Consider the following 25,347-nt stretch of genomic DNA (forward strand, 5'->3'; position numbering starts at 1 on the left):
AAAGCATAGATCCAAGAGCGGAAGACAACTTCTGCCATTAATCAAAGCATGGTTAAAAAAAAATAGGATCCATCAATATGAAATTTCATTTCTTGACAAATCCTCTCATCTTTTTTGGTCTGGTTAATTGATTTTTTTTCCACTCTATCCACTTTTTCTTCATGAAAATTTGTATTTTCAATAGGAAATTGTAGGAGTAGAGTAAAAGCTAATCCCATTACAATTTTACCTATTAAAGGAGTCATATAAAGTGTATTCCATCCCACACCCAAAATCCGAGAGGTAAAGAATCTTAACCAGAATCACTGTGGCATCTCTCTTCTAAGCTTTCTTGTTCTAAATCTTATTCTTGGGCTGCCTGGGTGGCTCAGCCATTAAGTGTCTGCCTTTGGCTCAGGTCATGGTCCTAGTGTCCTGGGAACGAGCCCTGCATTGGGCTCCCTGCTCAGCAGGAAGCCTGCTTCTCCTTCTCAGATTCCCCTTCCTTGTGTTCCCCCTCTCCCTGTCTCTCTCTGTCAAATAAATAAATAAAATCTTTTAAATAAAAAATAAATCTTATTCTTGAAAAGGCACCCTTTCCATGGCCTGATTTGTTTATTTACATTCCTCTAAGGAGGTGTGGGTTTGGGAGCTCAAAAATGTGATTCAACACTTAATTACAAAGTGAGATTTTGTACTTCTCTTTTATTTCACCTAATAAAATGATGCTTGAGATGGACTTCTGTTTTTCGAGTTATGTAGGTATCTTGAAATTGTACCACCCACAGTGTCCCAAATTCTGTCGTGCACAGATGCTCAGTAAATTGAACACCATCTATAGAGAAGTAATTAGCCAGCATCAGGGTGCATTGGAATCACTTTGCTCTACTCTGATTTACCCTTACATTGTTGTCTTCTCAGCATCATGAGCTAAACATAGCTGTTCTTCAAGTTCAGTTGCTTTTTTCCCTCCTCCTTCTTCTTGTCCTTCTCCCTTTTGTCTTCTCCTCTCTTCTCTCTCTCCTTCACCTTCTCCTCCTCCTCCCACTTCCTCCTCATCCCCTCCTCTCCCCTGCTCCTTCTTTTTCTTCTTCTTTGCAATACTTTAGTTGAACAGGCACTTTAGAAAGTAACTACATTTTCAAGTGGGTAGGAGAAGAATAAATGAAACAAGATGGGATTGGGAGGGAGACAAACCATAAGTGACTCTTAATCTCACAAAACAAACTGAGGGTTGCTGGGGGGAGGGGGTTTGGGAGAAGGGGGTGGGATTATGGACATTGGGGAGGGTATGTGCTTTGGTGAGTGCTGTGAAGTGTGTAAACCTGGTGATTCACAGACCTGTACCCCTGGGGATAAAAATATATGTTTATAAAAAATAAAAAGTTAAAAAAAAAAAAAAAAAAAAAAAAAAAAAAAGAAAGTAACTACATTTTCAAAATGAGATGAAACAAAACAGGAGCAAATCATATGCATAATTGATTTTTGTTACTGGGATGTTTCAGCCTCTCTTTTATTTATTTACCCGTGCCATATGCAGAAAGAAATAGGACCTTTGTGAATACCATTGGTAACTAAAAAGTCAAATGCCGGTCAAACAGATAAATATCCAATCTTCAAAATAAATAAATGTCCAATCATCCCGAAGAAAGGGGTTCCAAAATGTCTGTCTTTGCAAGAGACCTCTGTACCTGAAAACACCTATCAGAATAGTTGTATAAAGTTGCCCTCCTTTGGTTGGTCCATTTGGCTAATTAGTGAGTATGTTGAGTTTTAAGAAGAATAAGAATAAAAACAAACATTTATATAGTATTATATTCTCCTTTGAGGACACTGACGGAACATCTAAGTATTCTGGCATAGGGTACATGGCTAGACAGTATAAGAGCTGAGACTTGAACTTGAACTGTCCAAGTATATTTGCTAATCTTGATTAGTCAACCATTTCATCTCCTGGACCTCAGTCTTTTTGTCTGTGAAATGAGTGGATCTCAAATTTGGGGGCCTTTGTCTACTCAGAAAGGGTAAAACACCCTATGTCTCATTTGCCCCAATCACTGTCAAGTTCTAGTGGCAAACAAGCTGGTAACAAAGAATGTGACTGTAAAAACAAATCATGGGTGTGGGGAGGGTTATGTTCGCATATGTTTACACAATAGGGATATATTTATACTTAGAGATGATTTATCTTTAAGAGAACATGTGTCTTGAAACCTAATTATGGGAAAAGATTAGGTCAAAATATAGCTAATTAATGTAAACTATGTATCATTAAGAGTTAATAGAATTATTAATAACAAATAGAAGGGATGATGGTAAACCTAAGCTAAATTTATAATTAAAAGCAACAATGGTAGTAAATGACAATGATGACCAATTGAAGAAAACGATGATGTAGTAGCTTGCTCCCAAATTTTAGGATTTCTACCTCTCTGCCTGTGCCATAGAAGTTGTGTGACATAGCCAACGACCATATGGCAGCGAGCCTTTCTAGAGCAATACCAAATTAAAGTCCTTAATAAACTCTCTAGCAACATGCTTATTTAAGTAACAAATTAACAATCCCCAATTCACTTAGTAGTTGCTAGTCAGCTGCTCTTGGTCCCGTTTGAAAACAAATATAAAATGAATTAAAAACAAATATGAGGGGCACCTGGGTGGCTCAGTGGGTTGGGCCTCTGCCTTCGGCTCAGGTCGTGATTCCAGGGTTCTGGGATAGTGTCCCACATAGGGCTCTCTGCTCAGCAGGGAGCCTGCTCCCCCCCCCCTTTCTCTGCCTGACTCTCTGCCTACTTGTGATCTCTCTCTCTGTCAAATAAATAAATAAAATCTTTAAAAAAATATATGAAATTACAAGTGATTTATCTAAAAGAGCCAAAGAGAGTACGTGGTGTGATTATGATGCCCTCACCTTCCATTCCTCTTGTGAAACCCCAGCTCACAATAAGAAACATATTTACTTTAAAATTCAGGACACACATGCACAAAATCTCTTACTATATTGGTGTAGTTTGAGCCCTACATCAAGACGCCAGGACAAGCAGCTGAGTAGAAGCTAATTCCTAAGTTAAATTCTGCACACCTTGTGTGATGCCCTTAGTGTGTGTGGGCAGACAAATATGTATATTTATATGTAATTTAATTTGAAAATTAAAACTTCAAGCACTGGGCACCTAGGTGGCTTAGTGGGTTAAAGCCTCTGCCTTCGGCTCAGATCATCCTGGGATTGAGCCCCACGTCAGGCTCTCTGCTCAGAAGGGTGACTTCTTCCCCACTCTCACCCCCCCAACAAAACTTCATGAACTAATATTCTTGAACTCTGTGCAAAGCCTTCTGATATTTTCTACTCTTTTTTTTTTTTAAAGAAAAATATTGGTCATGATATATAATCAGTTGGTTTCACAACCCTCTTATGGGTTGTGATTTACAATTTGAAAAACACTACTCTCAAAGAATGTTGCCCAGATACATGTTCACTGTGACCTCCAAAAATAGCATGGGAGCTTCTTCTGTCTTAGAGATCTAAAGTTAGATCTTTTCCTCTTTACACACAAACTAAAGCACATTCCTTGGATGAATATGTTTGAAATTGTGGGTTATAAGAAAAGATGGCAGGAATTAGGGATGGTGAGCCTGGAGGAAAGAAGTGATGGCAGTGGAGGGGAGAAAGAGGCCAAGAAAGTAAGTGGCAGTCCTCAGTATTTCAGTGGCTACCAGGGTAGCCAGGTATTGGAGGGACTGGGCATTTATCTCTCACCTTTCAGGATGGATAGTCAGCCTGATGTAGGAAGGGTGTTATGGTTCGAAGCCGACAGCAAAGAAAGAATTCTTGAGACGACTTTGATGCAAATAGGTGGTTTTATTAAAACATAGGAACAGGAACCATGGGCAGGCAGAAGGAGCTGCTGGGGTCATGGGGAGTGGACCATTTTATGCCTTCAAATTGGGAAGGCTTTAAAGAGATAGCATAAGTCTGTAAGGAATTTTGGAAGCAAGGTTTCTAGGACCTTGAGAGGCTAGCTGTTGTTGGGGAAAGGTCATTTATTACCATCTAATAAAACCTTAATCATGAGACCCTTCAGATGTATATGGTGGACCATAGGCTTGGGGGATGATTACCAACATGTATCTGGGGGCAGGCTGGTAGAGATAAAGGAAGTTTTCAAAAGACTTTTTTATATGTTAAAGTAGTCTTACAGAATCCTAAGGGGGCAGGGGAGGGAGGTTAGTCCAGGATTGCCTTTTGCCCTTAGCAAAGTGTCAACATCAAGGCAGTTGAATCTCTAGAGGAGTATCATCCTGCCCACTTCAAGGACTTGTCAATGGTCTGTAGGTAGTAAGGAAATTTAATAATATCTTTTCTGCCTTTGTTTCCCATATCAAGCCTACTGAACATTTATTGAGGACCAGCTACTTGCCAGCTTCTGTGCTAGAGAGGACCAATAGAAATATCATAGCAAATACAGTCAGATAATCTTCATGCAAAGAAGCTACACTTTTCCAGTAATGAGACAGTCATGTCTGCCTGATAACTAATGCAAATCTTTACTTATGATCCACAGTATTGAGAGATGATGAATTTTGTTAAGTTCTATTGATGGCTTTAGTGACTCTTAAAGCCCCTGTTTATCAAGGTATTTGATGTCAGTTTCTGAGTGTTTCTATGTATTCGGTTTCATGCAGAAAATGGTTCAGTTATAGAGAAGGAGACGCCATCAGAAGGCGAGCTGCAAGCTTGCAAACACAGCCAAAACTTGTCCCATGGCTGCCTCTCCCATATTCTGCTCCCCAGATAAAACAGGAAACCATGGAAGAGCTTCCATCTCAACTTTAAAGGAGACTTTTTAGAATCCTAGCTTTAGACACTTTTTTCCTGAGGAAAAAAATCATTAAGCTTACTTTTATTTTAGATTATTCCATTTGCAAGCACACAGGATCATGAATACATAAATCTTTTCAATTTCTCACAAAGTCTGAGTAATGCAGTCTTGGTTTTATTGCCTTTGGGCTGTCACTAATCTCTTTTAAACTTTAAAAGAAATCCACTAGAACTTGTTCGTGATCCCCTTCATAGTACTTCAAAATTCAAAATTCAGTGTTAAAGCTTTTATGGGGTTACTTGTGAGTTTAGTATTACATGTTCAAGTGATAGGAAACATATGTTGGTTCGATATAAAATGGATTTTCGAAGTATAAAACTTACCCTGGTAGTAAGAATTTGCCCAGTGTGAGAGACAGTCAAGAATAGTCCAAGTTCAGCAGGCGTTTGGTTGGAGTGAGGGAGATGTTACACAGAATTACCCTTGAGCTCCCTACAACCTTGAAATTGTATGTTTTGCTTAAATGGTGATTTCACCCACCATTACTGGATTCTTTTCCAAAAAAGAGCTTTCTATCCCTGCCTTCTGGAATCACATCCCAAAATACAAAATGACTTTTTCCTTAAATGAATGCATCTTTAAAGAATCACTTAGATTGGGCGCCTGGGTGGCTCAGTGGGTTAAGCCTCTGCCTTTGGCTCAGGTCATAATCTCAGAGTTCTGGGATTGAGTCCCCCATGGGGCTCTCTGCTCGGCAGGGAGCCTGCTTCCTCCTCTCTCTCTCTCTCCTCTCTCTCTCTCTCTATGCCTACCTGTGATCTCTCTCTGTCAAATAAATAAAATCTTTAAAAAAAAAAAAAAGAATCACTTAGATCTAAATTACTCAGTAAGTGCTGTTTGGTCTCTTCTGACAACATTGCCAGAGCAAGGTCAAAATTATAAATAATAATAACAAGTTACTAGTAATAATAATTACTAATAGTAAGTATCAAATAATAACAAAGTACTAATAACATCAGTAATTGGTTTTAAATAGCTAAAATTTATTGACTGTTGTGTGGCAGATGCTAGGCTAAGTGCTTTAAAGACACTAATTTAATGACAACTCTATCAGGTGGTACATTCTTTTTCTCATTTATTGGGTAAGAAAGTGGAGACAGCACCTAGATGAGGCAGAACTAGACTGTAAAGTCACAGTATGTTAACTCCAATGAATACACTCATAACTACTAGTTTATACATAATGACTATTATGTAAGTGTTTCTGACCCTTGCTAATGTCTGTTGAGTCATCTGAATTATTTGGCAATATCATAAATGTAATAGCTTAAGCATCCAGTCTTAAATGTTGAAATATTATGTCTTAAACTTTCAACAAAGAGAAAATGGTTAAATAATTTATAATACATGTCTTCACTAAAGTTTTTTTTTTTAATATTTTATTTATTTATTTGACAGATCACAAGTAGGCAGAGAGGCAGGCAGAGAGAGAGGAGGAAGCAGGCTCTCCGCAGAGCAAAGAGCCTGATGCGGGGCTCGATCCCAGGGTCCTGGGATCGACCTGAGCCGAAGGCAGAGGCTTGACCCACTGAGCCACCCAGGTGCCCCTGTCTTCACTAAAGTTTTAAGGAACCATTAAAATGCTCCAGACAAAGAACTTTTAGAACACAGGAAAATGTGTTCAGTTATAGAAAATGCAATAGTAAAGTGCAAATTTTTTTGTGTACGGTATGACCTCAGTTTTCTTAAAAAAAAAAAAAATCTATGGAAGGAAATCACTAAAATACAATGATTGGCCTCAGATGGTAATATCTATTTTGTTCAAATATTTGTTTCTTTAAAAAAACTTCTTTTTCCATAATGAATTTGCATTGTTTCTATGATTTAAAGAAAAAAATTAGTTTTGTTTTATTTTTGGTTCTATCAAGCTATTTAATTGTCTCATACAAGTTGCATGGTTTCTGATTTGACATTATGATATGTAAAGTATCATGCTCTCCCTTCTTAAATGAAGATATAGTTGAATAGTCAGGTGTTCGTTTAGCAGTTAATCAATCTGTATAGAAATGGGCAACACAGCTTCACTGTAAAGCATCTGATCACTAACGTGTATAAAGTCTCCTGATTTTACTTTACCCAGAATGAAGTCTAAAAGCCTGGAAGTTCCATCTAATTGCCTACCACTGAGTTCCTTATCAGCAGCACTGAGAGTGGTGATCTGGTATTTTTTGAGCTCACAGAGGATAGTGAAGACTGGTTAGGCTGGTTTGGAGAACTTAAGGCAAAGTGATATGATTTATAGTCAGTTTTGGCAATTCCTGCTAAACATAATCTGTCCCCAGGTCCCAGGGTGTCAGTGCTAGGCCTCAGGGGCTGAGGAAGCATAATTCCTTTATGACCAGGTATGATTAACCTGAGGAGCTTTGGGATGTTTCATTTTTAGGAAAGCTTGGGCTATCCCAACTCAGAGGTTGTTATTGTTGACATGTGTTTGGAAAACTCCACCCACCTCTTTTGTTGATTCATTCATTGTCACTTAAGTGCTACTCGAAACTTCTGCCACTTAAGGTCCCCTTTCCCCTTTTTGGCTTTGGATCTGAGTGGAAACTATGTAGCATCAGACTTTGTATTTAGAATCATTTGCAGAATAACTTTTAATACTACCCTTTATGGCACTGAGTGAATAAGACTAGGGCAAAAAATTTGAGCCTTCTAACTTGATCTGTAAGAAAGATGTACATACTAGAGTGGTAACTGTTTCTAACCTAGCCCTGTCTAAAATACCTTATTCAGAGATCTTCATCGTAGAGTACCTTAGAAGCTATCTACCTGCAAGTCACAATGTTCATTCCTGCATTATAGAAGGAAAGAATAGAAATGAAGGCAACAACATTCTACCGACCTTAATTTATTCCTGGGCAAGTAACTGTAGAGCACTACTTTGCCATCACTGATACACAGGCTCTGAAGTCCTCATTCCCTTCATGTTTAAGTTCATTCAAGTGGAAGAACCAGATGGGTTCCCAGGAACTAAATCTCTTTCATAGAGGAGGAGTCTGTGATTCAGGCTTAAACCAAGGGTGTTGCCATTATGACATAGGCCATTACCGAAAGGAAGGCAGGTTTGGCTCCTTGCCTCAGAGCTGTCAGATGTGCCCAGGGATTTGTGCTGTCTTTCGTGTTTTAGTAAAGCCAGGCCATCAGAAATGCTTCCTTGGATCATACCAGTGGTAACTTCAGGTGAAGAAGGATCTAAAATATTAGAGGGCGATATGAGAAATTCTGCAATAAGACATAGGCAGAAAGAGCAGGCTTGTCATTAACTCCATCTGTGAAGTTCAGGAAGATTCCCAGAGGCAGCAGTGTTTGAATGTGCCTTAGAAGAATGTATGAAGTGAGTGGATGGAAGGGAAGAAAGAGCTTTCTGTGAAAAGTCATGAATTTTCATGGAAGAAGACAGTGAAAAGAGAGGCTAACAGAAGAACAAGTTTGTGAAGCAGTAACGTGCTTCACTAAGAATATAGGCTCCATGCTGTAGTTGATGAGGAGTCAGCAAAAGATTTCAAGAAAAGAGACAACATCAGGTGGCCATTTTATGAAGAGTTCTCTGACAGCTAGTGTAGCTAATGCTTGGAGGGAAGGTGAGATTAGAGGGGAGGGACCCAGTTGGAGAGAGCTTCATTCATGCCAATGGCGGCAACAAAGAAGGATTTACAGACTACAGAGATGCTTTAGAGGTAGAATTGATAGGATTTCTCCCATCAATTGATGGCATTTGTGGTTGTCTTGTTAGATGTGGAATCAAGGTTTGAGGATAAAGTTTTTAGCTTAGATTATTAGGAAAACCGTGATGCCATTAAGCAAAGACTTTATGCCTGCTAAAGCCATGATTTTTGTCTGAAACCTTCTCGAAACTATGGTATGACTTCAGCTATCGCCTAAAGTTCTGTGGCATCTGCCATTTTTCACTTTCCAGAGCACTTCCTCTTGTTTGATCTCATTAAACATGCAGTTTGACAGATGAAAAACTGGAGTGAGTGATTTGGCTAAAATCATTCACCTGCATCTGCCCAAGATGGGAATAAAGCCAAGTCTCGGTTTTCAGTTTTAAGTCAAATTCCAGATTTGATAGTCTTTCACCCCAGTCCCCTCACCCTTTTTTCTATTTCGCATGGAAGATACTAGAATCAGAAAGACTTTTGAGTAGCAGAGGAATCTGGGAGCTTTGGAAAAGCCATAGAGAAATCTTGGGAGTTCTGGGGAGGAAGAGGCAGCCAGCAGAGGGGCAAAAAGAAGCAAATGGCGATGAGCATTCCAGGCCTTCCACCTGTCAGTGTTTGCATTACTATAGTAAAAAAGCATCCTGTTGTATGAGTGTGCCTATAAACCTCATTACTGACCTCCACATTAGCCCAGGGTGGTGGGAGTGGAAGGCGGGGGGGGGAAGGACCAGCTGGTGATGCCTGTGAATGGCACTCAAGTTAGTCCTTGGGTCCCTCCCATCTGTCCATAGGGTCCTGGGTGGCTTACTAATCAGCATTACACTCAAAACCTGTCCCCCAGCAATCTTAACCTGGGAATGAGTAGATTTATTGGTCCTGTTAGGTGAGCTTGTCTATGTAGAAGCTGTGAAAATAAGACTGCCAATTTGAACATGGAATCTCAACTTCACTGAGCAGAGGGAATGGAGGGTCTTGGTTCTTACAAACCCAAATTTCTCTCCTAGAAAGAGTAGAATCACTTCACCATGGTGGGAGACCTGTTTTGCGATTATCTTCTGTCCGTGTGGGTAATTGGGAAGAGAGAAAATGCTGGTCTGAGATAAGACTGGCATTTGTGGGCATGAAGAGAGTTTTCATCTCAGGTGTCATTACTGTCTTTTTCAAGAAGCCAAAGGGGCAGTGGTTCCAAGATGCTTGGAGACAGAGAAAGAGGATTCTTGATGAAAACTGCTCAAAGCACTCTTTTCTTTAAGACCGATGTGATGTCTTCCAGGATCCTCAATAACCACTTGCTCTAGGGATCAGCTCCCACGTGTGATTGACTGACTTCAAAATGGTGGTCAAATACTTATACTTAATAGAGACACGATCTGTGATTGTTCAGCTCTCATCCTTCTGGGAGGTTTCATTGATTATCTGTCTTCCTGCTTAGACTCTCAGCTCCTGCCTCAGGGACTCCTCTGATTTCATCTTGCTCCCTTGTCCTACAGAACTGTGATTGGCAGGTTCAACAGCTAATTGTAAAACAAATCAGGAGAATACTGCCTTTTTTTTTTTTTTAGATTTTATTTATTTATTTGATAGATAGCGATCACAAGTAGGCAAAGAGAGAGGAGGAAGTAGGCTCCCCACTGAGCAAAGAGACCAATGCAGGGCTGATCCCAGGATCCTGGGATCATGACCTGAGCCTAAGGCAGAGGCTTTAACCCACTGAGCCACCCAGGCATCCCAGGAGAATACTGCTCTTAAAGAACATTCATTTATTTTTTACTTTTCTTCCAAATGTTTTTGTATGTGGAGGGGGAGAAATCCGCACTGAGAAAGGCTCTCCCACACCCACGGGTGAGATTTAAGTGGACCCTGTTTAGTTTCATGACCCAACCTAAAACCTTTGAGACTCTCACAGCTTTCAAACCCGTCGGGGTAGCCGTTCTGTCAAGACTTCTTAAAAGTGTTAGTGATAATTCCATTTTATCCCCGAAAACCACTTTGAACATCTTTTAAATCTTCAAGCAATTGAGCAGATTCAACCTCTCAGTTCTGTTTTCCTAGTGATAATTTGTTTCTGATGAATACACTTACAGCAGGTTTTTTAAATTAAACATTTACACTGAAATGCCTCCCCATCTTAGGTGAGCTTGATTGATTCTTATTTGAGTTTTTAAAATCATCATTGAATTTTCTAGCTTGGGCACTTTAAGTCTGCCATAGGAAATGACAGGGAAAAATAGTAGATGGTTTCCATGGCCACCACACGGCTGACTGAGGGAGAAACAGACAGGGTAGGGGAACGAACAGTGCCATACTAAACTGAACTGCAATAATGATCAGTAGTTCAGAGAGGAAATTTAAGCGTCTGGGCTCCACTTAGCAACAATCAATCAATCAATACATGAACAGCAATATCTGCACTGCGGCTTCACATTTATATCCTGTACCTATAAAATACCCAAACAAAAAGGAAATTGCAACATATATAAAAATTAAGTCATTAAGCACATTTGAAAAACACTTCTAGGTTAGAATAAAAATAATAAAAATTATCCTAATTTCCAAAGTTTAGCTATTCCTCCTGAAATACCAAGAAAAACTTTCAACAGCAAGGTCTTGAGCTTAGTTAGCATTAGGACTTTTTTTTAGTTAAAATGGAATGCGAAAGGGGTTGAGTTCTCAGATTGGAGGGACCTCGTTTCTTGACTTGGTGTTGCCACACAAAGAGGTAGAGGGTGAATTTGCTTCCTTAAACCCTCTCTTTCTATTCTTTCCACCTAAAGGCTCACTGAGGCAGGCATTTCCTGGCCCAGGGGAGCCGGCAGACTCCTGCCTGCTAACCTAAGACTGGACCTAAGCAAAGAACTTTGTTTACTCTTTTAAAAGAAGGTACCAGACCAACACTACCGTGGTGGCATTTCAAACACCAGCAGCTCACTAGAGCGGGGGACGGGAACGTTGGGTGAGAAGTCTCAGCTTCCCTTCAGCAGGCTCCCCCAGCAGGCAGCGGCCGCCTCCCCCCTTCCAGGGCTAAGTTCTTGTCAGAGAGAAGAAAAAGAAAAAGCTGAAAGAAACATCTGGAAAGTGCCCCGTTACTGCTTTAAAAGGACGGCGAGGAGAAAGTAATCCCATCTCTTAAATTGGCCCTTTTGTGTTGCAAAGCATCTCAAACAAGCTCGGCCAGTAGGCTGAGAAGGTGGCCCCACCTGCCTTCCTCCTTAGAGGCTTTGGCCACAATTCAGGATCCGCAGGAGTGTGCGCTGGGAGGGCGGAGTTAGACTCCGGTACTACTCAGCCGGGCCCGGAGGAGGGGAGCAGAGCTGAATTTGGGAAGCAGCTCCCTGCTATGCTGGAAACCTCTGGAAACTGGCTAAGGAGCTGCGGTGAGAATCATGCTACTTTTCTCAGACCCATTTCTCTTGACAGGCCCGTGGGGAGTCGGGGCCATTAAAAGGAAAAGAGGAGGGCACGTTCCCCTCTCTTTCCCTTCCTAGATCAGCAGTGCCTGCCACTTCTCAGCACCCACTGCTTGCGGACGTCCTAAGGCTGCTCTGTTTTCCTATCTGCTGCTCTCCGTGGTCTAAAGGAACCGCATGTAGTTTATCTTCCCTTCCTCCCCGTCAGTGCAGCCCCAAACCCACACGTCATGAGCTTAATTCATCACTGGTCACCTCCTGCTAAGTCTGTCTCATGTGAACTGCCAGACTCTTGCTACTGTGTCTCACGGACAGAAATTGAGGAAAGTGAAATTCTTGCTTCTGATCTAAATGGGTTCCAGAAATGCCTGGATCCACACTGATTTCAGATCAGATAATTAATGTTTACACATTCTGTTGAAATAGCCAGAGCCTGCTGAGGCAAAGTGCAGTTGGAACACAGGGAGGTAGGCTGGTACGTGTCTGAAAGAACCAATAGACTTTGGGGTTGAACTCTTCTTTCACCAGTTACAAACTATACAGCCTTGGGAAACCACTGAACTTGGTGCCTTCAGTTTTATCATCTGTAAAAATGGAGTTATATTACTAATTTAATAAGGTTGTTTAAAGTTTAGTAGTTGCATGTGGAAAGCTGCACTCCAGGACCTTCTAAGGGGCAAAGACCATGGTTGCTTATGGGGGGGGGGGCATGTTATTTGTTAACAATCTTAGCTTAGTAGCTAAGAATGTCAGCTCAAATTATCCTGCTTGATTTCTAAGCAGGACTTCTAAACTTCATGGTTAGCTTATATTAGCTGAGTAACGTAAGCCTGTTTCCACAGCTGCAAAAATCAATGGTAATAATAGCAGTAACTATTTCCTGGATCTCTAAGGATTTGAAGACCTAATGCTTCGTATGTAAAGCTAGCACATAGCCGATACTCAGTAAATGTGAGCTGTTGTTGTAAAGCAGGAATCTGACTGTGGAGCTAGACAGTTGGCATCCCTAGATGAAATTCGTTGTTGTTATTGTTGTTTTAAATGCAGAGGTTGGACAAGATGAATCCTAAGGGGCCTTCTGTGTCCTAACATCTGTGTTCCTAGGTGCAGCCACTAGCCTATCACATAGACCCACACCTTCCTTGGCAGGGGCCATAAATAAAAAATTCAAACCTATCTTTTGTTGGGAACCCAACATAATCTATGTTTTGGACTTAAAAATCACAGCCAGAGCATGAAGCCAGATGCCTCATTTCCTATACTACCATGACTTGATTTCCTTATGAACAAACATTTTCACAGTGCCAGATGCCACTTTGCATGTCTGGACTTTGAGGACAGAGAGATTCGAATTCAAACACTTTACACTAGTTTTAAGAAACTTTATGCACACAAGATGACTGAGAGCCGTATTTGTTAGCTTTTCCAGTTTCGGTGTTATTTTTGAAAAGGAACCTTAACCTGTAGGTCTGCATTCTGATGGCAGTTAATATGTATCTGGCAGTACAACTGAGCTGTTAGCACCCGGTTTAAAAACCAGCCCGGAGTCACTCCTCCCCCCTGCCTCTGGGGTGAGGAAGTAGACTTGCTGGGCTGGGAGATTTGCATTCTCTTCAGATGTGGGCTTCCCTAGTCAGCACAGTCTTTGTTACTTTATTCCCTCCACCCCCCCACCCCCCCAAATCTGCCTTCCACAATTCTAAATCCCTTTTGGGTGCTCTGAGGTAGGCTAGCACCCCCATTAAGGGTAGAACAGTTGATTGCTGGTTTTTTAGAATTAAGTTGTTTGCTGTAAGACTACCCAGAAAATAAGGACTGTGGTGGTTTTGTTTTGTTTTGTTTTTTTTAATATTTTACTTATTTATTTATTTGACAGAGATCACGAGTAGGCAGAGAGGCAGGCAGAGACAGAGGAGAAAGCAGGCTCCCTGCTGAGCAGAGAGCCAGATGTGGGGCTGGATCCCAGGACCATGGGATCATCCCGAGCTGAAGACAGAGGCTTTAACCCACTGAGCCACCCAGGTGCCCCAAGGACTGTGGTTTTTGATGCCTGGTACCTAATACAGGCAGTCTTTGCTCGGCATGGTAGTGTTAGACTGTCAACATGACATCTTAAAAATGATCAATGGTGAAAACTATCATTGTGACCTCTTAAATTTTTTTTCAAAATATTAAAAACTCTTTTTGTTGGTTACAAAAATGAGGGAAAAAAGCAAAACAAATGTTTGTTCAGTAGGGTGTTATTTGAAGTATTAGAAATGTTGAAAATTAAAGTGTTTGATTTCTTTGCAAAAAAGAGTTGTTCGAATAGCGCTTGCCTTTTTCTTCTTGCTGCTCATAGAACACGATAATGGAGCAAGCATCTTTTCTCTGCCTTGGCAAAGGGTCCTATGTTTTTCTAATTCTGAATCAGCTTTCAACTTTTTATCCTTTGCACATTCAATGTTATAAAATATCTCTGAGAGTTCTTTTGATGTGACGTTTTTTCCTCTGAAACGTCTTCATCCTTTTTCGCCCCAACCACTTTCCACCTTACGTTCTCAAGTTTGCCTTTACGAGGTTCCTCTGGCTGTGTATCTGTTCTTTCTCAAAGGGTGCAGTGCGGACTGTTTGCTGTTAGCTGTATCTTCTGTAATTCCACTGTTCCATGTGAATTTCACTTCCATTACCACTTTCGCTTTGTATGCTGTGCCCTCATCTTTGTTGGCAAATTCCCTCTTTCAGTTATCCATTTTGGGAAAATGTCTGTGTTTATTACTAGGACACAGGGAAGCAAAATGACTATATGCTTTGCTGTCTGTGTGTGAACGGAACAATAGGTGTGCGGTGACCCATGACCGACATACTTTGAGAGGAGTGACATGGTATGTCACCGATGGTGGTATGCATCTGTTACTACATAGTGATTTGTGGACCGGAGCAAGTTTTCACTTTATTCACACACAGTTAATATACCACGATAATCAAAATTTGAATTATGTTGTTAGGGAACAGGTGTTACTTAATTAAACCATATTAATGGAAAACTGGGCATTTTGAAACCATACAAATGCAAAACTGCTGCTAGTTGCTTAATAATAAATGTTTGTTGAATGAATGCGTGGGCTCAGGCAGTTACACTGACCTTGTTCTGCAGTCTCAGTGTCCTAACAGCCTTTTGCCTGCGGCTCTGCCCCATCTCCTCCTTCCTGTATAATATGCGAGCCTCGTGCCTCTTGGGCTAAAGGTCCAGCAACTTGGGGCGTCTGGGTAACACAGTTGGTTGAACACCCGACTCTTATTTTTAGCTCAGGTCGCAATCTCCCGTCTGGCTCTGTGCTTAGCATGGAGTCTGCTGGAGATTCCCTCTCCCTGTGCTTCTCCCTCCGGTGCTCACTCTCTCTCAAATAAGTAAATCTTAATAAAAAATAAAAAAAAAATAAAGGTCCATCTCCTAGCTACCTTTTTAAAATCACACTTCTCTTTGAGTACCCAACCTCAGTTCTAAAACAGACTAATCTGATCAACAGATTGACACTGTAAATGTGGAAAGGACTCTCAGGCTCCCAGGGTTTGTTCTTTACCTGAAAGGGAGGGATCAGCATTTTGCAAAGGAGGACTTTTTTTTTTTTTTTTAAAGATTGATTGATTTTCAGAGAGAGAGAGAATGTGGGCGGAGGGAATGTCAGAGGGAGAGACTCTTTTAAGCAGACTCCCCACAGAGAGAAGCCAACAAGGGGCTCATCCCACAACCTATGAGATCATCACTTGGACTGAAACTGAGAGTTGGATGCTTAACTGACTGAGCCATGCAGGCTCCCCTTCAGAGGCCTCTTGAGTCCGGACTTCACTAGGGGTGCTGAGACTTAGGCAGCAGGAGAGAAGGGCCTTGTGTCAGTAGAACTTCTCTGGCCTTCTTATCTCACTAATATCCAATAATCAAGAAAATCCTAAAATCTGCTAATTAACAAAAAAAGTAGAGGAGACCTGGGAGAGGGACTCAAAGGTAATCCTAGCCTTCGATCTCAGGGAGTTTATATTCTCACATGGGCTATGAATTCTGGACACATATAAGCAGAAACAGTGGTGGTTACCAGCACTGGTCTTGTCTGATGTGGGGTCAGTGCTGGTTCTGCTAGTTCCTACTTCACTGATTTTTCCCAAGCTATCTAGGCTCTCCGAAACTCACTTCTCTTTCTGTAGACTGTAATAATTATCTCCCAGGGTTTCTGAGAGTCTTGAACATAGTAACGGACACATTTAAAGTAGGATCTTTTGTAGAGTAAGAACTTGGGAACCAGGAATGATTTTAGTTACTGAGACACAGTTCAGGTGGATGTCATTCGTTTCAATAAGACCATCTTGTCCACAGGGTGCAGGGTCTGAGGGTACGATACAGATGGAATGTGACGGAAATTACCCAGCCTGTTCGTTAGAGCCCAAAGACTAAGACCTGTGTTTTCTCCTGCCTCTTTATTGATTGTCAGTTGCTGGTTGGGAATCTGTATTCTATCCTGCTCTTGCAGAGTCAGACCCCTAAATTCTTTTGGAGTATGTCTTTTGGGTATGTTCAGAAGCCTCTTCAAAGCTTTTAAGAACAAGATGCTCGAGTCACACAGTGGTAGGGCCCTGCTTGCCCTTCTGCTCCCAGGACAGCCTCTCCTGGAATGAGCAGGTGGCCACGGGGGCATCCCCATTGGGTTACCCTGCATCCTCACAACCATTATGCAGACACTTGGAGACTTTTTGATAGAAGCACTAAGTCACTGTTACACTTGACGGCTGACTGGGCCAGGGCTCTGGGTTTTGGCTGTGTTTAAAAGAGTGTCGATCCTCCCAGGGACTTTGCCTCAGTATATGTGGAGTAGAGACAGGGCACCTGCATTATAAAAATGTTTCCTGGGTGAGGTGCCGGCAGAGCTGAGAACTGCTGTTTTAGTGCCCGTGGGTGCCGGTCTGAGATCAAAACGAGCTCTGCCTGCAGTTTTCTGGCTGTGAATGTGACCTCTTGCCCGGGGACTAGCATGGCCTGGGAGCTGCAGGCTGGCCTTGTGGTGTGTCAGAGCTTGGTGGCTGTGGATCCGTTTTACCCCAGGGCAACAGTTCTTCAGCACTGTCCCCTCCTCCTGACTGAACTTTTATAACTGCTGCCTAATTGGCCTCCTTGATTTCACCTCCCTCTCTGAAGCCTCCCTTCCACTCCACTCTGTCAACAAAGCCCTCTTGCTAAAATGAGAATTCCATTGTCACTGCCCCTCACTCCCCGATCTTCTAGCCACGGAGAACTGTTCTTTTTTTTCAGCATATGATATTTCTGAAAGTCTTCATGCATATTGTTTTCCTGCTGGAACTTCCCAATTAAAAGTAATAGTACTACTTTCATAAATAACAAAATGCTTATTTGAATATCTGTTATTTGTTAGGTCCTGTGCTAAGTGTTCTACACATGTCTGAGAGACTCTAAGCCTCTTAGAAGCCCATTCTAAGACCTACTCTGAGAAGACTTCCCCATCCCCAACTGCCCAAGAGCTGAGTGAGCTGCCCTTTCCTCTGGGCCCCTTGGATCGCTAGCAAGAAGTTCAGTGCATTGCATTGTAATTTGCAACTGAGGATTCAGCTGTTCTCCCAGGGGCACAAAATCTAGGACTTTGTAATCCCTTGTGCAGAATAGGCCACCAGCAGTCATGGGCTACCAGGGGGACGGAGGGGAGCGAGTCTTGGGCCAAATCATCTTCGATCCTAAAGAAACTTCTGGGGGTGCCTGGGTGGCTCAGTTGTTAAGCGTTTGCCTTGGCTTACCTTGTGATCCCAGGGTCCTGGGTTCCAGCCCCGAGTTGGGCTCCCTGCTCAGCAGGAGGCCTGCTTCTTGCTCTTTTACTCCCCCTGCTCTCTCTCTCACTGTGTCTCTCTCTGTCAAGTAAATAAATGAAAATCTTTAAAAAAAAGAAAAGAAAAGAAACACCTGGCTGCAGATTGTTCACTTGACAGTGAATGAGCAGCTATAAAAGTCTTATCATCTGTAGGTCATGTGGGCACAGAAAAGATGTATCCGAAGGACTCTGCCTTTGCACAAGCAGTGTGTTGTAGCTTTTGGCTCCCAGGGCATTCTGGACCGCAGTCAGAAAGACTGCCTAACTATGGGCTCAGCAGACCAGACCTCCCACTACAAGTGGCACATCGTGGGTTAACTTTGTTTGCTACCACAGAAGGGCTGGATTGCTTCACTTCATCTGTTAGGAAGGCATTTCACCAACAAACTAATGAAAGGCAGTGCATTCTTTTTGTGTGCCCTTTTTTTTTTTTTTCTAGCCCTGTGTTTTTACAGGCAGAGACTATAATCAGCTGTCATGATAGCTATAATCAATTAGCTTATGGGCTGTTTTTTTCCATCTGGACTAATTGAATAGTTGCTTTTGTTTTTATTTTTGTTTTGCCTCTCTACCCATTCCTGTTACTATAGAACCATATGACTAAGCCTCCTGAAAACCATCAACTACTCCCCTCTCTCTCTGTCAGCCTTAAGATGTGGCAGTGACCCATTCATCTGCAGAGAGATTCACATCTGCATTAATATTGAGGAGTTACTTATTTGAAAAATATGTGGAAGTGGAAAGCAAAAATTAAACTAATTGGATGAGATATTTAAATTTAAAATTCTGGCAATTGCTTTCAGTCAACTTGTATTGGTGTCTGTGTTGTTGCGAGCTGGCTGTGCAAATCATGTCCTCTGTAGCTTCAAAGGAAAATCTAGGACTTTCTAACGTAGAGAGGTAACCTGCACTTCCTTGAAAAGATGGGAGATCCGCTGCACTGAAAAAGGTTAAGCAGAGTATCAGATTAGTAGAATTAAGGGGAGAGAGGTGATGGGCACCAGAAGAGATTTGTTTCTGTTGAAGCTGAGACATTTCTTGAATAAACCACAGAACAGAGATGCTTCTCTAACAGTAAACTTAAGAGCCTGGTTAGCAGAAAACTTTTGAGTTGGCAAACATTTCAGCAAACATTTTTTGCATGCCTATATAACTCCAGATCCTTGGTGAGGACAAAAAGGAAAGTAAGATGTAGACCCTGCCTTCAAGGAGCTCAAAGTCTAGTAGAAGAAGAAAGATTCACAACATAACAAACACTGGGGTGTCTGGCTGGCTCAGTCAGTAGAGCATGAGACTCTTGATCTTGGAATTATGAGTTGATACCCCATGATGGGTATAGAGATTACTAAAAATAATAATAATAAATAAACTTAAAAAAAAAAACTACACAGCATTAAAGATGGCCTATAATGGCAAAAGGGAAGAAGTGGGATTAGAGAAAGAAAACATAAACTTTCCCAAGACCTTGTGTTGTATGCTCAAAAGGAAATCAGTCCTGACCCCTGTCTTCAGGTTCCTATCTGCAAAATGGGTATAATCCATGCCAGTGACCTAATTCTTTGTGGAATGCATTTTGAAGAGCACTTAGAAGAGCCTTTGAGCTGTTTATACACCCCTAACAGTACCTATTACATAAATTCCATTAAAAAAAAAACAATACATTTAAAGCAATGCTCACTGAAGTATTCATTAAATTTTATTATCCATTTTATAGAACACTCACTAAGGGATCTTGAAGTTCTTGTAGAAATTAGAAAACTAAGTGACAGTATTAATTCCACTGGTTAGGTAGAGAAAGCCAGGACATGAGAGTAAGGAACCTGGCCAAGGACCCCAGGATCTGCTCTCTTACTTCTTTGTCTCTGTGCTTGGGGACCTGACTATAGATTTACTTTTACATGGTTTTCTTCTGCCGAGAATTAAAAACAAAAACCAAACAAAATAAAAAAAAAAATGTGCTTATGTCTTTGGAGATGGGATTCTTTTCATGGAGTTTTAAAATACATTCAGCAGATCTTCACTGAGGATCTGCTATGTGCCGAGCATGGCAGAGACATTGGAGGGCCAATCAGACAGTCTGCACCTTCACAAAGCTTAGAATCCAATTATGGGGTAGCAGTGTAGTGCAGTCGCGGAGGTCTTACAAGCTGCATTTCACTCAACTTGACAAAACAATCTGAGAAGCCTCTTGCAGGAAAAAAAGTCAAAGCTGGGCTATGAAATTCTGAGAAACTAGTCTTGAGGAGTAGAAAGGAAGAATAGTAAGAAGAAAAGTAGGACAGTAAGAAGGAGCACTCAGCCTGTCTTAGGAAGTAGTTCAGTGGGCTGGAATCGAGACCCGTGTGTGATGGAGTCTGGATTGTTAAGGAGGGCCCAGATCACGGAACGCTTTTTATACCCAAGATGGAGTTTGACCTTTAATCTGAGGGCTCTGGGGCCAGTTAAACGATTTTAAGCAGATGTGACAGGAGCAATATTGCCATTAGAAAAAAAAAATCACTTATCACTTCTGTGAGGAGAATGAACCGTAGGGAAGACAATTATTGAGAAGACTGGGATGAAGGTTGTTAGTGTAAGGGGTGGGCAGGTAAGCTGTAGGTCTCAGGGGGCTGCTCTCACTGCTCTCTTTCGAGGGCAACACTATGAGGATTACACGCATGGTCATTCCCAGGCCTTTTGAACACAAGGACTCTCTCTTCAACTGCCTGAGAGTGGTTGTATTTCTAGATTTTGTTGATACAGCTAATACTTAATGATACAGTAATATATTGAATTAAATTTAAATGAATGCACATTTAGTCAACCGGGTAACCTATGTACATTTAGCATTAGTAGGACATACATGTAGGAGACACTGTTTTTTTCAAGATTTATTTATTTCATTCTTAAATTCTTAAAACTATTTTATTTATTTATTTGAGAGAGAAGGACAGAGAGTGAGCTCATGAGAGGGTCGGAGGGAGAGAGAATCTTCAAGCAGACTCTTGGCTGAGCACAGAGCCCAGTGGGGCTTGATCTCATGAACCTTGAGATCATGACCTGAGCCAAAACCAAGAATTTGAGGCTCTGCTGACTGAGCCACCCGGGTGCCCCAAGATTTATTTATTTATTTTAGAGAGAGGGAGGGGTGTAGCGGGGAGGGGAGGAGCAGAGGAGGAGGGAAAGAATGCCAAGCAGATTCTGTCCTGAGCATGGACCCAGCCCCAGTGCTGCCAGTCCCCCCACCCCACACAGGGCTCCATCCATCCCACCACCCATGAGATCATGACCCCAGCAGAAACCAAGCATTGGGCACTCAACAGGAGAGACACCCAAGCGCCCCTGAAGGAGACATGATCAATTCAGTCTATAGAATATTTGGTGCCCTGTGAGTTTGAGGATTCTTTGTCAAAACACTAAGCATTCTAGTGAGTATTTGATTCTTAAACTTGAACCCAGAGGCAAGGAGGATTTAGAATTGTAATTATCAGTAGTTAGTATGTTAACTAATTCTTTTGTAGCGTTGATAGGTATTGTTTGTTGGGTTTACTGTAGCCAGCAGCCTTACAGTACCACTTCATTTTACTAACTGAGAAGTCAGTAGCAAGGTTTGGCTTCTGACTGATACTACTTTAATACCTCCTGGGGTTTAATGGATTGAATGGTTCTGTTTGTTTGTTTTTTTTTAAGATTTTATTTATTTATTTGACAGAGATTGCAAGTAGGCAGAGAGGCAAGAAGGAGGCTCCCCACTGAGCAGAGAGCCCGATGCGGGACTGGAGCCCAGGACACTGGGCTCATGTCCTGAGTCGAAGGCAGACGCTTTAACCCACGGAGCCACCCAGGTGCCTGGATTGAACGTTTGAATTCCAATTCTACCACTGTGATTTGGGGCAAATTATTTAATCAATAGTAGTATCTGCTTCCTTATATATAACTTTACAGTTACACTAAACATGAAAAACACTAAAAATCAGTTTAATAAAATGTGAAGATTAAGAAAAAGGAGAAATAAAGTTGAGGAAGAAAGAAAGGGACTAAAATGTGGGCAGAATGCAGAAGAAACAGGAAGAAAAGAAGATAAGGAAGGGATAAAAGGTAGAGCAGCATGATGGGAAGATAATTTATTAAAAGTTAAGGTTTTAAACATCTATTATCTACTTTAATAATGATTTAACTCCATGTGGCATATACCCATTGGGTATAGTTATATTTGTGTTTCCTGTTCTTAATTTTAAAGATCAACCAAGGGATACCTGGGTGGCTCAGTCGTTAAGCAGCTGCCTTCAGCTCAGGTCATGATCCCAGGATCCTGGGATCGAGCTCTGCATCGTGCTCCCTGCTCAGCGAGGAGCCTGCTTCTCCCTCTCCCACACCCCCTGCTTGTTCCCTCTCTCGCTGTGTCTCTCTCTGTCAAATAAATAAATAAAATCTCAAAAAAAAAAAAAATCAACCAACTATTTGTTTTGTTTAATTGCTTAGGAATCAAGTTGCTCTGTATATATGGCTTCAGTAGAAAAACCCTTACCCTCACATGTATTTGACCTAATAGTACATTTTCAGGTCCACTCTAGCAACTTTACTCACTCCACACTTTCTGATCCTCTAGAGATGAATCATCAATCCAATACCCGAGTTAAAAGACATCTGTGTTCCTAGCTAATGCTCTCTTCAACCTTGCACATTTTCAAGTGCTCTGGCAAATACTGTGTGCCCCAGTCAGAAAACAGTGCTGTCAGCCAGCAGTTGATGGAGCAGGTGCAGAATTACAGAAGATGCAATTGCCACAATAGTGTAGAGAGAGTTTCCTAAAGTGCTCCTTGGAGTTTATCCATCTCTTCTTTTTAAAGCATATTTATCATTGTGTATTAAAATCTCCAGTAAAAGCCTAATGGATTAAACTGGAATAATTTATCTTGTGCAAATACATTCCTTACACCGATACCAGATAACCACACCCTTTGGCCTGGATTTCAAGGCCTCCATGATCTGGTTTTAATTATCATATTATTTTTTTCCTTCTTGTTGCTCTTGTGGGGACATGAACCCCACATTTAAATATTTCCATCAGCCTGCCCCTGAAAAATACTTTCGCATGCCAGTACTCGAGTGCTCCTGTGTCTGTTGTTTTCTTGACTCTGGGAATCCCTCTTTTATGCAAACCTCACCCATTTTTCAAGTCTCATTTCAAGTCCTACTTTTTCTGACCATTCCAAGTTCAGATGACCTTCTGAATTCTGCTACTGTGGCATTGTGATTTCCAGGGAAAACTTAAGGATCTAGAGTTGGGATACCTTGGTTCAAATCTTACCCTGGAGATGTGATTTTTTTTTTTTTTTTGCCTTCTTTGGACAATTTCCTTATCATTAAGAAGACAGATAATATCTTAAAGGTTGTGAAAAGGACTAAAGCAGAAAAACTGGGTGAAAGCACTATGAAACTGGTATCATATATTTGCCTAGTATATTTAATTATTGTTTCCATTTTATATGGTCATTAGCAATTAGACATATTTAGTAAACACTAAATTCTTTAAGATTTTTATTGATTTATTTGACAGAGAGCATGAGCAGGCAGAGTGGTAGAAAGAGGGCGAGGGAGAAGCAGGCTCCCTGCTGAGCCAAGAGCCCCATGTGGAGCTCGATCCCAGGACCCCAGGATCATGACCCAAGCTGAAGGCAGTTGCTTAATGGACTGAGTCACCCAGATGCGCCATAAACACTAAATCCTTAAAAAGAAGAATGCATTCATTCTCTATCAGGACTTCCCAAATGTTAATGAACACACGAGTCACCTGGGATCCAGTCAAGATGCAGATGCTGATTCATTAGCCCTGGGATGGAGCTTGAGCTTCCATGTTTCTAACGTGCTTATCTATGGACCATACTTGGATTAGCAAGTATGGTCAACCCAGATACAAAGGTGAACGATAGTAACACCCATGCTCTCAGTCTGCCCTCTCTGGCTGCAGTCTAGACATGGGATTTGCACAGTGACCTTCTCCCTAGTGTCCAGCTACGTTTCTGTGTTTATAGCTTTCTTCACAACTGCAAAAGCTGGCTAGCTTGGTACACAGCTTGGTCACACATAGCTGTTAGTCAGCTTGGGGTGTCAAATGCAGTTACATCAGAATAAATAGAAAATTCCCCCAGGAAACTTGCGGGGCTCCCACAGGGTGAACTTGATGTACTCTGAGGTGCCTGCTACATGACGGGAGTGAAGTGACTCACTTGACGTCAAGTCACAGACAGACGTCATCTCGTTACCTAGAAAGACCTTATGCAGCTAATGAATCCACGGAGGTGTCTAAATGAGGAAACACAGTGGGCGGCTGTGTATTCGATCAACCCTCAGTAGTGCAGAGCCTCCACTGGCCAGGGTGGCCGCTGCATTTACAGACCCTGCGCCACGTGATCTTCCCTTTAAACATTTTATCAGGGACTTCATTTTGACCTTTGAGGAGTTGTCAGTCTTCTTTATCTAATTCCTCATGCATGCGTGGGGCAAGAAAGCCTGAGTATCTGTTTTGAATGCCTAGTTTCATTGCACAGTTCCTACAGGTGTGTGGGTGTGGAAGGTGACTGCTGAGGCCATGGTTTTGCAGCTAGGCCCACTCACACTCTGGCTCTGGGGACTTGAGGCCTGTGACCTAGTCTAAGCCTTGAGTTTGCCATTTCTCCAAAGGGGCTGTTAGAAGAAATGAGATAGTTTGAGTTAAATGTCTAACACAGCCCCTAGCATAGTTAGTGCTCACACACATTGGTTATGTCTGTTATATAATCAGTGACAGTTACTGGCTTACTTATAATGCTTCACTAATGTAATACTACACTTTACTGCTTTTCCTGTGGCAGAAACACATAACATGAAATTTATCATCTTAACCACTTTTTAAAAAATTAACATATAATGTATTATTTACTTCAGGAGTAGAGGTCTGTGAATGATCAGTCTTAAACAATTCACAATGCTCACCGTAGCCCATACTCTCCCCAAAGTCCATAACCCAGTCACCCTATCGCTACCCCCCACCCCCCCAGCAACCCTCAGTTTGTTTTGTGAGATTAAGAATCTCTTATGGTTTGTCTCCCTCCCTGGTCCCAACTTGTTTCATTTTTTTCCTCCCTTCCCCCAAAGACCCTCTGCCCTCTTAACCACTTTTAAGTGCACAAGTCAGTAATGTGAAGTACATTCGTATTGTTGTACAACAGATCTCTAGAACTTTGATCATCTTGCAACACAGAAATTCTCTATCTGCTAGAAACGAATTCCCCTACTTCTTTCCCCTCAGCCCCTGATACTTTCTTTTTATTTGTGCAGTATATGGACATGAATCCATTCTGTATGCCCTCAGCTTCCAATCACTGCTAGAAAAACATGTAGAATTTGAAGTCAGAAAATTTAGATACACGACTAAGCCTTGGATTATGTTAACTATGTGATGTCCTTTACCAATTACAAGCTTTGATTCTATCACCCATATCTGCAAATAGGTACATGTTGCATGAACTGCATTATTGTTAATTAGTCTCTAATCACCCCTGCCCTTTCCAATACTCCTCTTCTATGTTCCTAAAAATCATCTATCTTA

The 25,347-nt window shown here is 41.6% G+C and overlaps 1 protein-coding gene across 29 annotated transcripts in view; it reads left to right on the forward strand.

The window, feature by feature from the left end:
* Positions 1 to 25,347, forward strand: part of DLG2 (discs large MAGUK scaffold protein 2) — a gene marked incomplete at its 3' end in the record, with an annotated part of 2,041,616 nt that overhangs the window by 1,787,079 nt on the left and 229,190 nt on the right. For 2 of the 29 annotated variants that reach the window (XM_082682870.1, XM_082682873.1), the window contains exon 1: positions 11,803 to 11,895. The exons of 26 other annotated variants lie outside the window; for them this stretch is intronic. In XM_082682870.1, the coding sequence (XP_082538996.1) occupies positions 11,859 to 11,895 (37 nt within the window). In that variant the 5' untranslated portion in view covers positions 11,803 to 11,858. Of the gene's footprint in view, positions 1 to 11,745; positions 11,896 to 25,347 lie in introns of those variants that run through there. One more of the 29 variants, XM_082682871.1, reaches the window with a different exon arrangement.

This window comes from Mustela nivalis, assembly GCF_964662115.1.
Source record: "Mustela nivalis genome assembly, chromosome: 9".
Taxonomy (NCBI): Eukaryota; Metazoa; Chordata; class Mammalia; order Carnivora; family Mustelidae; genus Mustela; species Mustela nivalis.